Source organism: Pipistrellus hanaki (assembly GCF_964339955.1).
Source record: "Pipistrellus hanaki genome assembly, chromosome: 17".
Classification (NCBI taxonomy): Eukaryota; Metazoa; Chordata; class Mammalia; order Chiroptera; family Vespertilionidae; genus Pipistrellus; species Pipistrellus hanaki.
In genome coordinates this window covers 19,724,697-19,740,881 of record NC_140519.1, presented here as the reverse complement: position 1 = coordinate 19,740,881, position 16,185 = coordinate 19,724,697, and the positions used below count along the sequence as shown (strand labels likewise).

General features: G+C 42.5%; 1 protein-coding gene across 2 annotated transcripts in view; it reads right to left on the bottom strand.

Annotated features, from left to right (window-relative positions):
- CYP7B1 (cytochrome P450 family 7 subfamily B member 1) overlaps positions 1–14,020 on the bottom strand; it is a 142,632-nt gene extending 128,612 nt beyond the window's left edge. The window contains exon 1 of one of the 2 annotated variants that reach the window (XM_084864379.1): positions 13,663–14,020. In XM_084864379.1, the coding sequence (XP_084720505.1) occupies positions 13,663–13,775 (113 nt within the window). In that variant the 5' untranslated portion in view covers positions 13,776–14,020. The remainder of the gene's footprint in view (positions 1–13,662) is intronic. The other variant, XM_084864380.1, reaches the window with a different exon arrangement.
- Between the last annotated feature and the right edge of the window lie 2,165 nt (positions 14,021–16,185).

The window sequence follows — 16,185 nt, the reverse complement described above, 5'->3', positions numbered from 1 at the left end:
TAATATCCTTTCCAAAGTGATTATCTAATCTGACTTTCTTATTTATGAGAAAACTGAGTCTCAGAGAGAGTTAGTGAGAAATGATATCGTGCCATTTCTCTGTGGGAATCAGTTCCATCATTGCCTTCTTCACAAATATCACGACCCTGGCTGTTTTCCCTTAATAAGAATAAGTCCTCTAAGTTATTCCCTTGACCTGGTTGTAACTGCGGCATTCCAATGGAAACTTGGAAGCAGCAGTTGGAAAAAGAGAGCACTCACTGCTATGGACTCCTCCTTTCCTAATCTTAAGGCTTCAGAGACCCTGGGAAAGCATGCTCTCAAAATGATAGCCCTTTTCCAAACTCAGCCTGTGACAGACAGGAACCATGTCCTTGATTGTTGCTTCCTTCTTTTTCCTTTTATAAATAATCATGGGTTCTATGGAAGGGGGTGAATTTGAAAATACATCTATGTATAATCATAAATAGTTACAAAACTGTCACTGCTCAAAATGATTTACAAATGAAGAATGATCCATTTTAGGTTTATCCTGAATTTGTGACACAGGTCATGAGATGTCCTACAAATCTGAGTCAACTTAAAATACTAAAAGGCCCTTTTACCTTATCATATAAGCAGTGCTTGAGACTCTTAATTTATGTGTTCCTTTTAATAACAGAGTAACAATTTTTAAAGTCCCAAAACAGACACAAGTCCAGCCTTTGGTTCTGTTTGGCCAGAACTTCTTCTCAAACATGGCTCTCTTAAGAGGACAAATGCAGAGTTCCAAAGAGAGTTTGGATTACCTTAGTCTCACTATAGCAGATTAAGGAAACTGATATGAATTAATCACTTTGGCTCCTATAAAGGAAAGACTACCCCTTTAAAAATATTACAGTTGCCGATAAAGTGGAATGCAATTTGCATGTATCTTCCAATGTAGTGTAATTAAGAACATTTTTACCTACTTACTCAGTTTTATTAACTTTATATTTGAGACGGAAATAATTGGTTAAATACAACAGATGAAGAATCATTAGAGAAGAGATGAAAAACTAAGATTGCATATTTGTCAAATTACTTGAGTACTATTTACAGAACTATTTCCCAGAAATTTCATGACAATAGCACTTACTCTGTTTTATGTATTAACTAGAGGCCTGGTGCACAAATTCGTGCATGGGTGGGGTCCAGCCGGCCTGCCCTGATTGGGGCTGATTGGCTGGGCCAGCCAGGGGGAGAGAATGCAGAAGGTTGCTCAGCCAGCCCCACTCCCAACTGGAATTTTGAGAGCCAATCAGGGGTGGAGCCGGCTGGGGAAAGGGGCTGAGGGTGGTTGGTGGGCTGGCCCTGCCCCCTGGTCAATCTCTCAGTCAAATTCCCAGTTCAAGGGACAATTTGCATATTAGGCTTTTATTATATAGGAGGATTTCTCTCTCTAGTAAAAAATACTCAGTCCTACCCTAGCTGGTTTGGCTCAATGAATAGAGTATTGGCCTGTGGACTGAAAAGTCCCAGGTTTGATTTTGGTCAAGGGCACATACCCAGGTTGCATGCTCAATCCCCAGTAGGGGATGTGCAGGAGGCAGCTGACCTATGATTCTCTCCCATCACCATTGATGTTTCTCTCTCTCTCTCTCTCTCTCTCTCTCTCTCTCTCTCTCTCTCTCTCTCTCTCTCTCTCTTGCCTTCCCTTCCTCTCTGAAATCAATAGAAAATTTTTAAAAAAAATATTCAGTCCTTAGAAATTTAACTACTGAACCTCGCCCCACCCCTCAAAATTGGTAGACTTAGTTTAAAACAATATTCAATGTGACACACATGACCCCAGGTCTACTTGAGACCTACAATGAGTAAAATCTGAGTAGCACAGATAAGGCATATTGTAGACCACCTGAAGACTCTTTATTCTTAAGGAAGAAACAGCCCTGAATCACATTGTCATTGTGACTTTATCCTATGGTCCCTAGAAACGCTGTGGAATTTGATTTCTATTCCTTTCTTTTTTTGGTTGATAGCCCACCCACAGAATAATTAGAAAATTTATTATAAAAATTATTCTGTAGTGGCCATGTTATCTGCAACCAAGTAACTCCACCCACCTGCAGGAGAGTAGGTTTCATCTCTAAGGCCTCCCTGTATGGTAAGTCTGCGGAGTAAATAAGATGGGAGAGTTTTATGTATAAATATGGAGATTTTCCATGTAGAAAGAAAACACTGACTTGGATCAATTCCTTTACTTTAGAAAAAGAAAATGTTCGAAGATGGTGCTTTTGGATTCCTTTTCTTAAAAAAGTAAAAGCCACTTTGATTTCAAAATATGTCCTGTTTTTACAATTGGGGTATTCTGCCATGGACTACTGTCCATAAATGCATCACAGTCACAAGTGCTGTGGCCAAAAGTCTTTACCCTTCTGTAGTTGACTGGTGATTTCATATGTTCTAGGAGTATTTTTATCTTTTGGCATGATGTTCTATACCATATGGTACAACACACTGACAAGCAAAAAGGGTAGAACTAGTTTGAAATCTATACACATATATACACACATATATTTACACATTTATATATTCACACACACATACACTGCATGTAGAGTGAAAGAACTTGCATGTATGCCTGAGAAGAAATGAGAGCCAAGCTACACATTCTACACACAGTACTGAGAGTCTCTGCCCATGTGAAAAAGGTCATTCAAAATCCAAAGCGAGATTAAGCGCTCGCTGCAGGTCTGAATGCATTCGAGAGACCATTGTGCTTTGCCACATCAAGTGATCTTTGAACCGTCTGTAGCACTTTCTCACACAATATTTAATGCTGGTTTTCTATGTGCAACAGGAACTGCAGTGATGGCGTGACAGCTTGTATAATACATTTAGGAAGAAATGTTCAAAGGAGAAACACACTAAACTGTCTTTAATGGATTCCTAGAGGGTGACAATATTCTTCCCCTCTGATTCCAGGTTGTTTCAACATGGTTTTCCTTTGGGAAACAGTGATTTTAAATCAAATTGTACACATTTCCAGAAAGATTACGATGTCACTCTCGGCCTGCTCACTAGTCTTTGTATCAAGAGGCAGAGTCCCCTGGGGAGTGGGAGGAACATAGAAGAAAAGCTCCCTAACAATGGTTTATTAAATTTGATACTAAAAGTACAGGTAACAAAAGCAAAAATAAACTAGTGAGGTTACATCAAACTGAAAAACTTCTGCACAACAAAGAAAACTATCAACACAATGAAAAGGCAATCTATGAAATGGGAGAAAATATCTACAAACTGTATAGCTGACAAAGCACCAATACCCAAAATCTATAGGGAACTCCTACAACTCATCAGTAAAAAAACCAAATAACCCAATTTAAAAAATGGGCAAAAAAAGTGAATACACAATTTTCCAAAAAAGACATAAAACAGCCAACAGGTATACGAAAAACTGCGCAATGTAACAGGTCATCAGAGAAATGCAAATCAAAACCACAAGATATCACATCTCATCTGTCAGGATGGTTATTACAAAAAAAATTAAATAAGTGTTGGTGAGGATGTGGAGAAAATGGAATGCTTGCACACTATTGGTGGGAATGTAAGTTGGTATAATCACTATGGAAAACATTATGGAAGTTCCTCAAAAAATTAAAAATAGAACTACCATATGATCCAGCAACTCCACTTCTGGGTATAAAAACCAAAAAAATTGAAATCAGGATCCCAAAGAGTTATCTGCACTCTCCTGTTCGTGAAAGCATTATTCACAATAGCTAAGACATGTGGAAGCAACTTAAATGTCCATCAATGTAGAAATGGATTTTAAAAAGTGTTATGTATATTCAATGGAATATTATTCAACTTTAAAAAAGAATTCTCACTATTTGCGACAATATGGATGAACCTGGAAAATAAAATGCTGAGTAAACTATGCCAGATACAGAAGGTCAAATAGTACATGATACCACTTACATGAAAAATCTAACTAAAATAATCAAACTCAGAAAAAATATATAAAATAGTGGTTAACAGGGGCTAGGGGGAAGATGAAACAGAGATATTCATCAAAGGCTACAAAGTTTCAATTATAGAAGATAAATAAATAAATCCTAGATACCTGCTGTATAGCATAGTACCTATAGTAATACTGTAAAAAATTTGCTAAGAGGGTTGATATTATGTTAGGTATTCATCATCATCATTATCATGAATAAAGAAGATGGGAGGAAACTTTTGTAGGTGATAGATGTAGTTGGGGTATTGATTTTGGTGATAATGTCACTGATGTATACTTATCTCCAGACTCATCAAATTGTATATATTAAATATATATGTCAAAAAAGGAGGCTATTTTCCATTGCATCTGAATAAAATGGATCTACAATAACCTCAAATCCTCTGCTGAGCCATTGAGTGAATGCAGAAGCCAGTAAATGGGATCGAGAAAAAGAGGTATTTTCTCACATAGTCCATTAAATATGATTTTCATACAACCTAGTGTCAGAGGAAGGAAGATGGCAGGCTATTCGGCCTGCTTTTTTCAGACAATGTATCCTTTTGAAGTCCAAATACATATAGTTATATAGTCATAACTTAGTTCAATTTCTATTTGAAATGCTTAAAAGTTGTATTAGATCTTAAGACTTTTATTTTAGTAATGAGTAAGTGTAAATGTCAGAACATTATTATGAGAAAACTAAAAAAGGATAATAAAAAAAAAGTATTAAATGTTAGGACTTGACGTTAAATACTACATTTGAACTATAAAGGCATTATATTCTAGTTTTATGATTTTTGAGAACATTACTTAAATAAGACTTACTTTTTACCTCTATAAAATTAGGAAAGTTGTTAATAAGGAGGATTCAATAAATTCCATGTAATCCTATATAATAAAGAGGTAATATGCAAATTGCCCATTACTCTAACACACAAGATGGCCACCCCATGTAGTCAAAGATGGCCACCCTATGTGAACACAAGATGGCTGCCCCAAGATGGCCAGCAGGGGAGGGCAGTTGTGGGCAATCAGGCCAGCAGGTGAGGGCAGTTAGGGGTGATCAGGTCTGCAAGGGAGGGTAGTTAGGAGCAATCGGGCCGGCAGGGGAATAGTTAGGCATTGATCAGGCTGGCAGGGGAGTGATTAGGGGATGATCAGGCTGGTGGGCAGAAGCAGTTAGGGGCAATCAGGCAGGCAGGCAGACAGGCAGGCGAGCAGTTGGGAGCCTGCAGTCCTGGATTGTGAGTAGTATGTCTGACTGCCCATTAAGTGGACATCCTTCGAGAGGTCCCAGATTGGATAGGGTGCAGGCTGGGCTGAGGAACACCCTCATCCCCGTGCACAAATTTCATGCATCGGGCCTCTAGTAATAATATAAAGTACTTGCCTCTATGTCTAGTAGGCTTATTGGAAATGCTCAGAAATATTGGCTGTCATTATAATAAATCAAAAACAATTCTATCCTAGTATTGACTCAATACACAAAAATATATAAAAGACTCCAGAATGTTGAAGTAGCTAAACCTAAAGTGGTCACTTTCCATCTTCCAAAGATGTTAATCCCTCCACACCCTGCCCCAAAGGGACAGCACCGCTGAAGTGCTATGGCAGGACACTAATTTCTCACTGGATATGACTGAACAATAAGCCACTTGTCTTTCTGGGATAAAGTGGACTGGGTGTTCATAGTTCTAAAATAAAGCAATGCTTTCATGAGGGGAACTCTGATTGGGGAACTCTGATTTTCAAACAGAAAACGTGATCTCTTTAATATTTATGAGAAATCATCCTACCGTTTTTTGTTGAAAGTGTGTAAAAATCGAAATGTGTTTGATCCTATGTGATTAACGCACACCAGGCTGAGACCTTGCACAAAGGAGCTCCGACCTGTTCAATAAAGTGTCCACCTGCCCCAGGGAGGGGAATCCTGAGCACAGAGACACAAACCCAGCATCTCAACCTGAAAGTTAACAGCACATATTTTTAAACTCTGAATTTTCAGAAGCAAGAATTTTAGGAATTGACAGCACTCCCAACTGCTATGTTTTTCAACGAGGTGTACACTAAAGAATCATTGTTGCACCAATATGTTCTCCACTTTAAATATTCATGATAGGAAAGCACTTGCTTATAAAACTTTTACTTTTTCATTAAAACAGCAGAAAACTTGATTTGGGTGATATTTGATTTATCCTTTTTATTTGAAGTTTGAATAGTTTGATATCAATATCTACAACTCTACAATATCACATTGGAAGTAGATAGCAATTACTGCACCAAGCAGTTAACTCATTCATTCATCCTTCTCTCTTATAGCAAATATTCACTGGGCCCTACTCAGTGTCTAGTATTGTGCTAGGAGGTGCTAAAACTAAAAAAAAAAAGCTCTAAAATTCTATCTTCATTACTCCCAACTATTTAGGATAAAGTTGTGAAGAGAAATGACAAAGGATTTAAATCCTGTTATGGTTGCACCTTTATTAAAATTTCTATTAATTTTTGTATTACCCAATTATAGACTTAATTAATGCTTTCTACTTTCCTGGGGGAAAAAAGATCCTATCCCAAATACCCTTGTGTTGGAAAAAAAAAATGCCAAAGCCATAAAAATGAGCACTGAAGCTATAAAAATGCATGATATAATAGATGTCACCTTCTCTCATTCGTCAAGGTACTTTCTATAATTTTGTCCTTTGCCTTTCACAGAACAGTAACCTGAAGTCGTTTCAGTGGGATTTTACTTTGGATAAAGTACAAAAATATTCTCCTACAAGAAGCTGTTAATCTTTCCTCTCTAGCTGATGGTTCTTTCTGCTCTACTATTTTGGGGGAAATCAGTGAAGTACAGCATCCCATTTCCCTAGATCTCTTCAAATCCTAGAGTCTGGAAAACATTAGAGGGATCGTTTTGTAAAGTATATGATTGTCTAACCACTAGGATGAACACCTGAAACCAATGCAAAATAATATTGAAAATACACTGAATTGAAAAATAAAAATGAAATAATAGTAATTTTAAAAAAATCATCAGAGTCATCCTCAGCTCTCGCTCCAGGCCATGGGCAGCAGGAATGAGGAATGCACCAAGACTGTAAAATAAAGAGTTTCCTGACCAAATCACATCTGGATCACAAGGCCTACCGCCTATGCCTTCTTTTCATTAACGAATCATGGAGTGATTAGGTACATCACAACCATTCAAAGCTTACTCATGAATTGAGGGATAAGAAAGAGAGGCACTGATGCATAGCCCATGAAAATCTGTGAAGCTTGGGACCAAAAAAACACAAAACTCTCCAATGATTATATATGGACATAAGGACAAAGGCGCTGAGTATTTAGAAATATTTACTCTCCATCCTGCTTGTCAGGGGCAATCAAGTCATCTAAGTCCCAGTCTTTCCCATTCTTTGCCTCTTCTTACAAGAGGCAGCATAGTTTAATACAGAGAGCATGGGGGATGTAGCCACTGTGTCAGCCTCTGTAACAAACTACCACAAAGGTGTGGCTTAACCACTACAAATTTATTATCTTAGAGTTCTGCAGGCCAGAAGCCCAACATGAGTCTCCGCTGGCTAAATTCAAAGTGTTCACAGGGCCAGGCTCCTTTCTGGAGGCTCTAGAAGGGAATCTCTTTTCTTGTCTTTCCAGCTCCCAGAGGCTGCCCATTTTTTGGGCTTTTGGACTCTTTAATCTATCCCAGGAGCCCGCAATGGTTGATGGATCCCCTCTCTTGTCCTCTCCCAGTTTTAATGTGTGACTACACTGGGCCCACAAGAATAGTTCAGGATGATCTCACATTTTTAAAATATATTTTATTGATTTTTTACAGAGAGGAAGAGAGAAGAATAGAGAGTTAGAAACACCAATAAAAGAGAATCATCGATCAGCTGCCTCTTGCACACCCCCCCCGGGGATGTGCCTGCAACCAAGGTACATGCCCTTGACCAGAATCAAACCTGGGACCTTTCAGTCTACAGGCCAACACTATCCATTGAGCCAAACCGGTTTCGGCTGATCTCACATTTTAAGGTTAGCTGATTAGCAACCTCCCTGCCCTCTGCAGCTATAATCCTCTTTGCCACGTAACCCAACATAGTCATAGCTTCTTGGTACTGAGTCACAGGTTTGGGCATTAAGGTGTGAACAGCTGCAGGATGAAGGGAGCTTTATTCCACCGCAGCTATCATGGACCTGCAATAGAAACTATTTGCTCCCAAGAACTCTGCAACCTGGGGCAAATTAGGCAATCTCTGATTGTGTTAGTCTCGTCTGAAAAAAATAGTTTCATTATAACTATCTCAACAACCGCAATAAAGATGAAATGAGATGATATAGGCAAAACATCTAAGCACCTGAGCCTGGTATCAAGGAGGGCCCAGACGTTGTAGATTGTGATAAGGAAAACGTTCTGAGATGTCCTTCATTAAATTACAGCAGCCCAGAGGAGGGAAGGAAGGGGACCGAGTTCATCAGTTAACACCTACAGGGCAAAACCAACAAAAGACTGCTCACACTCCTGAGCATGTGATGAAACTTTCAATTAACGTCCTGGTGGCTACCACAGATGGTCTACAAGAGAAAGGCCAGCTGCCACCCACCCCAGGTGCCTCCGCTTCTTGCTTTCCTATGAGCTGTCTAGACTGTTGCCCACAACCAATCCAAAGGAGCAAACACATCTCCCTTCTGGACTATGCCCCTATCCTAGAACTGCCCTCACTCCACCTTATTCTGCCCACCTTGTCTGTAGCCAATGCAAATTCTTTCAAAACAGCTGCCATCGTTCTTCCCCAAACTTGACCTGTGATAGAGCGCCGTCAACTCCAGGATGGTGGGCATGCTGTCCTCTCCACCTGCCCATGCTGCTGCTGGTTTAGACTTCACACCCCTGAACCTGCTCCTTGATGGTCCAAGAAACGCTGCCTTTTATTTATTCTCTCAGTATCCCCAGGCTCTATCACCTCCGTCCATCAGGGACCCCAGAGCTGAGCATCATACATAAAATATGAGAGGAACAACTCTTCATATGCATAAAGAAGGCTGTCATATAAATGTTTGTGTTTTACAAATTAAAATCTTACGTAGTAATTCCTCTGGTGACCCGTATTTCAAGGCTGCATCTTGCAGCATTTATTTCTATAGCCACCGGTCTCCTGGCACTTAGAGTCTGAAGCACGTAATTAACCGTGAATAGTACTGTACAGATTATATTCTGGCCCCTGTTTCTCCACGTCTGTAATAAACCCTGTTCGTGTTTTTCTTTTTTGTTTTTGTTTTTGTTTAAAAAAAAAAAAAAAAAGGCATTCAGCTGCGGACATTAAGTATTTCTGTCTTATAATTTTGATCTTCTCTGACCTTCCTCTCAGAAGTCAACATCATTGTGGGGGAGCTGGAATTTGGCTCTGGGTCCGTTTTGGGTTCTGGCCATGCTTGTTGTCTTACACTACATTGACTCCTACACGAAGGTTTTATTGTTGGGAAACGCTGAGCCACCCATGGCCTTACATACACAAATGTCCCCGTATTACTAAGGTGAACACTCTAAGACTTTATTCTGATGGAGGTAAGAGACTTAGGCCCATCCAGGACAGATTCTGAGTTGATTTCTCTTATGCAAGTATTTGATCATTGTTAAGGGAAAACCAGGATTATCAGCTGGATATGATTACAGTTTTGACCAATCCTCAATGCTGATGATATTAGCAGTTCTCATGAAGCATTAAATGGTCATTTTAATTGACCCACAAAATAAACAGCCAAAGTGTTTGTTTTTCAGAGCTCACATGTTCCCAGAACAATAAATACAACAGGAATGTTCTGGGTGTTCAAGCACTTTTTTTTTTTTCTTTCAAGTTACAAAATAACACATTGAAGCCAGTCTGAAATCTGTCTCAAATGGTAACAAGACCAACCCAAACTTTGCCGCTCAATAAGGAGAAGTATGCAGTCACTGCTTAGTCCTTCCATCAAGAGCCACTGATGGGCCTCGATTAACGAACCTCCCTATCACCTCCTATCGTCCACCTGTTCCGTTCAGCAAACCCTTTGGTAGAAAATGCCTTGGCTTTCAGCTGCCCACACCCTTTTCCTAATGGTGGTATCAGAAAAGAGGACAAAGGGAAAAAGATCCACTCATGATGGCATCCTAGCTCTTCTCATTCTCTAGGCAGTAGTAACAATGTGAGGGACCTCGAGCACCAGGAGTCATGTCTGAAAGTACTTAAGTAATTACAAAGAGAAAATAATTGATTTATGTAATACGGTGATGTCAACAAATCAACGTTTCAAAACAACTGGTTATCAACATAACCTTGACATCTTACAATTAAAAAAAAATCACTGAGTTTTTATTTTGATTAAAATTTATCTTTAACAGCATTGAAATCTTATGTCTTACCTATTACAGCATTTTGGGGTGTGGAGTTAGATAGGTTGAAGGAACAAGATGAAAGAGGAAAGGAAACCAGCAACTAGAAGAAGAAGGGTCTCTGGGAAGTGCCAAAGAAACCTGATCATGCAACTGCCTTCTTTCTTTCTGTCTTTATTGTTGAAAGTATTACTGATGTGCTCTTCTTTTCCCCTATTGACCCCCTTCACCCTGCACCCACTATTCCCAGGCCCAACTGTCTCCTAAGTGGCTTCACACTTTACAAAATGTCTCCCCATTTCTCATGTACTTTGTTTCTCACGTCTGCTTTGTGAGTTAGCTGTTATTGTCATCTTCCTTAACGGATAGTCAAACTGGTCATTGGTTACAGAGTTCCTGGACCCTTTGAATCTCCTGCTGAGGAAGGGGTTCCTCTCTGAGGTAGCTTGGAAAAGGACATCCTCTTCAGGGCTCAGTCTTTTTCTTGTTAAAGACTGTTCATTTAGCCAAAACTGGTTTGGCTCAGTGGATAGAGCATCGGCCTGCGGACTGAAAGGTTCCAGGTTCGATTCCTGACAAGGGCATGTACCTTGGTTGCGGGAGCATTCCCAGTAGGGGATGTGCAGGAGGTAGCTGATCGATGTTTCTCTCTCATCAGTGTTTCTAGCTCTCTATCCCTCTCCCTTCCTCTCTGTAAAAAAAAAAATCAATAAAATATATTTAAAAAATAAAAGACTGTTCATTTAGCACAAGTTCAGTTGTGTTCTCAAAATCTAATATTTTCTCTCACAGCCTCCAGAAGGGTCTGAGGCCTGCTAACACCCTGACATTAACCCGGTAGGACTCTGACCTCCAGAACTGTGGGAGAGTCTGTGTTGTTTTACACCACTAAACGTGTGGCTATTTGTTACAGCAGCAATAGGAAACTCATACACATTTTCATACCTGGAAGTGCTGAATACCTTAGAGTGTAGAAGTGGCTTGGGAATTCGGCAATGAGCAGATGCTGGGAGAATTCTGAGGAGGACAATAGAAAAATCCTAGATTGCCTTGAACAGATGGTAAGTACAAATATGAATGTTAACAACTCCCCTAGTGAGGACTCAGAAGTGACGAGTACGGTAAAGAACAGATATATCATCTTAAAGGATACCTACATTGTCACAAATAGACTGTAAGTAGAAATATTAACATCAAAGGCACTTCTGATAAGGGCCCAGATGCAATGAGGAGCATGTTATTGGAGACTGAAAAAAATAAATCCCTTCATACGACTGCAGAAAGCTTAGCTGCGTTGTGCCCCGAAGTAGTGTGGAAAGCAACAGTTTGTAAACAGTGTGAACTGGGTTATTCAGTTTCATTGTTTGAGACCTTCGTGACTTTTGTGGCTGTTGGGATAGGGTGAATATATTTTGCATGTAAGATGGACATAACAAATCTTTGGAGGTTGGTGGACGTACTGCAGCAGGAAGAATATCCCATAAAGATGTCTATGTCTTAATCCCCAAACCTGTGAATATGTTACCTTAGGTAGCAAAAAGAACTTTGCAGATATGACTAAATTAAGGACCCAGAAATGGAAAGATTATCCTAGATTATATGAATTGGTTCAACTTAATCACACGGGCCCTTATAAGAAAGAGGCAGGAGTGTCAGCATACAAAAAAGAGATTTAAATTCTGGTGGCCTCTAGAAACTGGAGAAGGCAAGCCCCACCAAAAGGAATGCAGCCCTATCAAGATAACCAGAAAGATATCTACACACTAAAACAAAATCCAGCACTCCTCAGGGGAGGATAATGAAGTCCAGAATCTAGAAAGATAGATAGTGCTTATAACCAATAGAATGGCCACATTAAATATAAGGGAGGATGTGCAACACCTGGAACTCACACACAGCACTGATGGAACTGTAAGGAATAGTACAATTGCTTTGGAAAAGTGGCAACTTTCCAAAGTGGCTATGGGCATAAAAATCTTTACCCTATTTCCCCAAAACGACTGAGAAGTAACCTAGATCGATCACACACACACACACACACACACACACACACACACACACATATATATATATATATATATATATATATATATATACATATACTAGAGGCCCGGTGCATGAATTCATGCACTCAGGGGAGGTCCCTCAGCCTGGCCTGTGCCCTCTCACAGTCCTAGAGACCTTGCGGGATGTCCGACTGACAACTTAGGCCCGCTCCCCGCTAGCTGTCAGTTGGACATCCTTAGCGCTGCTCGCCAGCAGTGAGCCCAGCTTCTGGCTGAGCAGCACTCCCCCTGTGGGAGCACACTCACCACCAGGGTCAGCTCCTGTGTTGAGTGTCTGCCCCCCTTAGGGTCAGTGCACATAATAGCAACCATTCGTTCTTCTGTTCAGACTATATGCATATTAGTCTTTTTTTAATATATAGGATATATAGTTGGAGATATACAGATACATATAGGTGTGCGTGTATCTTACATACATATGCACATAATGTGTGTGAATGTGGGTGTGTATGATACTGAATCACAGAGTAGTTACTACTATCCTGTAAAACATGCCTGCTTCTTTTCCAAAAGCTATGAAGAACCTGGTGGAAAAGGAACATAGCCTGGTAAAAAGGGGAAAGTAGAATGATTTCAAAATGAATACTTCTATTTCGAACTCCTGATCTACTTCCACACTTCCTATCACATAAAAGAAGAGACCCACTTCTGGGGGTTGTTTTGTCCTAATTAAAAAAATAATAATAATAGAGCAAATGCATAATAAAACTCACCCTGTAAACTCATTTAGTACTCACAAAAGTCCCAGAGGGACTATTATCTCCCCCCCCCCCGCAGAAGAGGTTACAGTGAGGTAAATGGAGGCACAGAGAGGCACCCGGAGTCACTACTCTGCATACCATGCACTTTCCTAAAGCATGCCACTTTCCATGGAATAAAATGTAAGCAAACTTCCCTCCCTAAATGACCTACGAATTCTAGGCCCTAAAGCATCCACAGGCTGCAACAGGGCGCGGGAATGCCTTCGGGATCCACGCGTGACGCACAATGTGCAACGCAGCCCGGGGCTCCTTGCAACCTGCAAATCCTGTTCGGGCCCGGCGCTTTCCCACGTATGCGTACGTGCAGGGAAGAGACATAAGAAGCCTTTGCCATTCCCCAGGATCCCCAAAGACATCGGAGCCCCCCCATAAATGTTGGCGACCCATTGACCGTGGAAGGGACCGTCCTGGCCACCGGCGGCGCGCGGTCGGTCCCCGGGGCCCAGGGCGCATGCGTGGCCGCGGGGCCGCGCGGGGAGGTGGGTCGCGGGCGCCTACCTGGTGCGCCGGCCGCGCAGCCACAGGAGCAGCAGCAGCAGGGCCGCGGCCAGGGCCAGGCCCGCGGGGCTGAGCAGCGGCTGCAGCCAGGGCTCCAGCGGGAGGCGGCCCATGCCCGCCGTCACGTCCTCCGCCGTCCGGTCCGGCTGGCGCGGCGGCCGCGGTGGGTGCGCTGCTGACTCTCTCCCGGCGGCAGCGGCTCTGCAGCCCGCGTGCTTTCTGGGCTGCGCCCCCCGCGGTCCGATCCGGCCCGGCCCGAGCAGGCTGCCTGCCCTCGGAGCTGCTCGGAATGTCCCAGCGGGGCCCCGGAGCCTGGGTCCTAAAGTTCCCGGCTCCCCTCCCCCGCACACCCCCACCCACGCGCACCGCCCCGTGCCAGACCGGCTCCTGGAAAACGGGGCGGGAAGAGGAGCCAAGGGGAGGAAGGGGTTGGGATTTCCCGTGAGCCTGTCTCGTAAGGCCCAGAGGGGGCGCGGGGGAGAAAAGGGGGGTTAGGGGGGAGTTCCCAGTCCCATAGCCCGCGCCCCTCGGGAGGGACCTACTTGCCCCTGAAGAGGGTGGGTCTGCGTCCGCCGCGCTCTCGGCCCCAGTTGGGGTATCACTTAGCCCCCCCCCCCCCCCCCGAGACCTGCAGAGCGCGCTGCCCAAGCCTGCCTCCTCACCCTGCACATCCTATCTACTTAGAGAGCCTACTGTGTGCTCAGAGCCCTGGCATACAGAGACCAGGAACACACACACACGTAGAAGTCCTGAAGATGCACACAGTCCAGGAAGGGAGAAGACAGAAGCAAACCAGCTTCGGGCACCAGAGACCTGCAAAAGCGCTCCCCACGCCTGCCTCCTCGCCCTGCACATCCTGTCTGTTTCCCGTGAGAGCCTACTGTGTGCTCAGAGCCCTGGCGGGCATACAGAGAGCAGGAATACACACAGAAGACCCGAGGATGCACACAGTCCAGGAAGGGAGAAGACAGAAGCAGACCAGCTTCCTGCAGAACAGCACTAAGGGCCAACATAGGAGCGGTGCGAACCCCACAGGTTGTTCTCAGAAAGAATAAGGGGAAACACTTTTAAAACAAGGGAGAAACTTTTCCTGCTGTTTCACACACGTTTATTCCCTCCCCACACCAAGCTTGTGATTGTCGTGTTAGAGAACATAGAAGGAGGCTTAGGTTAAGTGATTTACCCTGGTTAGTTGCTAAATAAAAAATAGTAATATCCATTCTAACCAAGGCTATTCCAGACAACTGTGTGTGTGTGTGTGTGTGTGTGTGTGTTTTCCTTTTTTTTTGCAACATTTTTATTTTAAGGGTTCTCTCAACTATTATCACTTCAGAAATGGCCTCCATACCTTTGACCTTTCCAGGCATCCTCTCCCTTGCCACCGCCCTAGGACACAGACCTAGACTGCTTTGACCCTTTGACGGTTCAAAATGCTTAATGGCTGCCTTTGAGATAAAGTCATAAATCTTCACTCTGCAATGAGAAGCCCTCCACCGTTTCTCTTTATGGTACCACTCCCGTGGCTAGTACAGTTCCGTATATACTAAAGCCTGAGCCAATATGTCCTTCACAGTCTGCCCTTTTACGACTTACTACATTCATCCTGCCTGAAAACGTTTCCTCTCTTCTCCGAATACTAAAATTCTAGCTCCCTCTCAAGGCCCAGCTCAAATCCCCTTTTCTTCTAGAAGTGACCCCTACCTCTTCTTTGGTAATTCATCTCTTTCTCCTCCATACTTTTAACACTGCCTCTGCTTTTCACCCCATCAAAGTGTCCCACTGGCTGAAACAGGTTTGACTCAGTGGATAGAGTGCCGGCCTGTGGACTGAAGGGTCCCAGGTTTGATTCTGGTCAAGGGCATGTACCTTGGTTGCGGGCACATCCCCAGTGGGGGTGTGCAGGAAGCAGCTGATGGATGTTTCTCTCTCATCGATGTTTCTAACTCTCTATTCCTCTTCCTCTCTGTAAAAAAAAAAAAAAAAAAAAAAAAAAAAAAAAAAAATCAATAAAATATATATATTTTTAAATTGTCCCACTGTATCTGAGTTTACTTCAGTCTGTCTTTCCTGTTGTAGCAGATGGAAACCATCTCTTAGACAACCATGTCTGCACCCACTCTGTATCCCCAACCCCCTCATCCCATATCCTCCAAGAACATAGCTGGAAGGACTTTGCCTCTGTCTGGCTCCTCATCTGCGCTCCAGAACTGATGTCCTTGGCCTGAGAGCTGGGAAGGGCTGAGCCAGCATTGCAACCCTAATGTTTATAAGTATCTTCATCTCTGGCTTATTCCACCGTCCTTCTAAAGCCTCGCCTTCCTCCTGTTGTGGATTCAGTTTTCCAGGAAATATGATAAAGTACAGTGAGCCAATAGCTACTTTGTCTCCTCCAAAAGAAAGCAAATTTGTTTCCATCACTGCTTGGCCAGCAGAGCTCATTCACAGGATGTTGTGCATGCTGTGCATTTCTTTTTCTTTTATTTTAAAAAATATATATTTTATTGATTTTTTACAGAGAGGAAG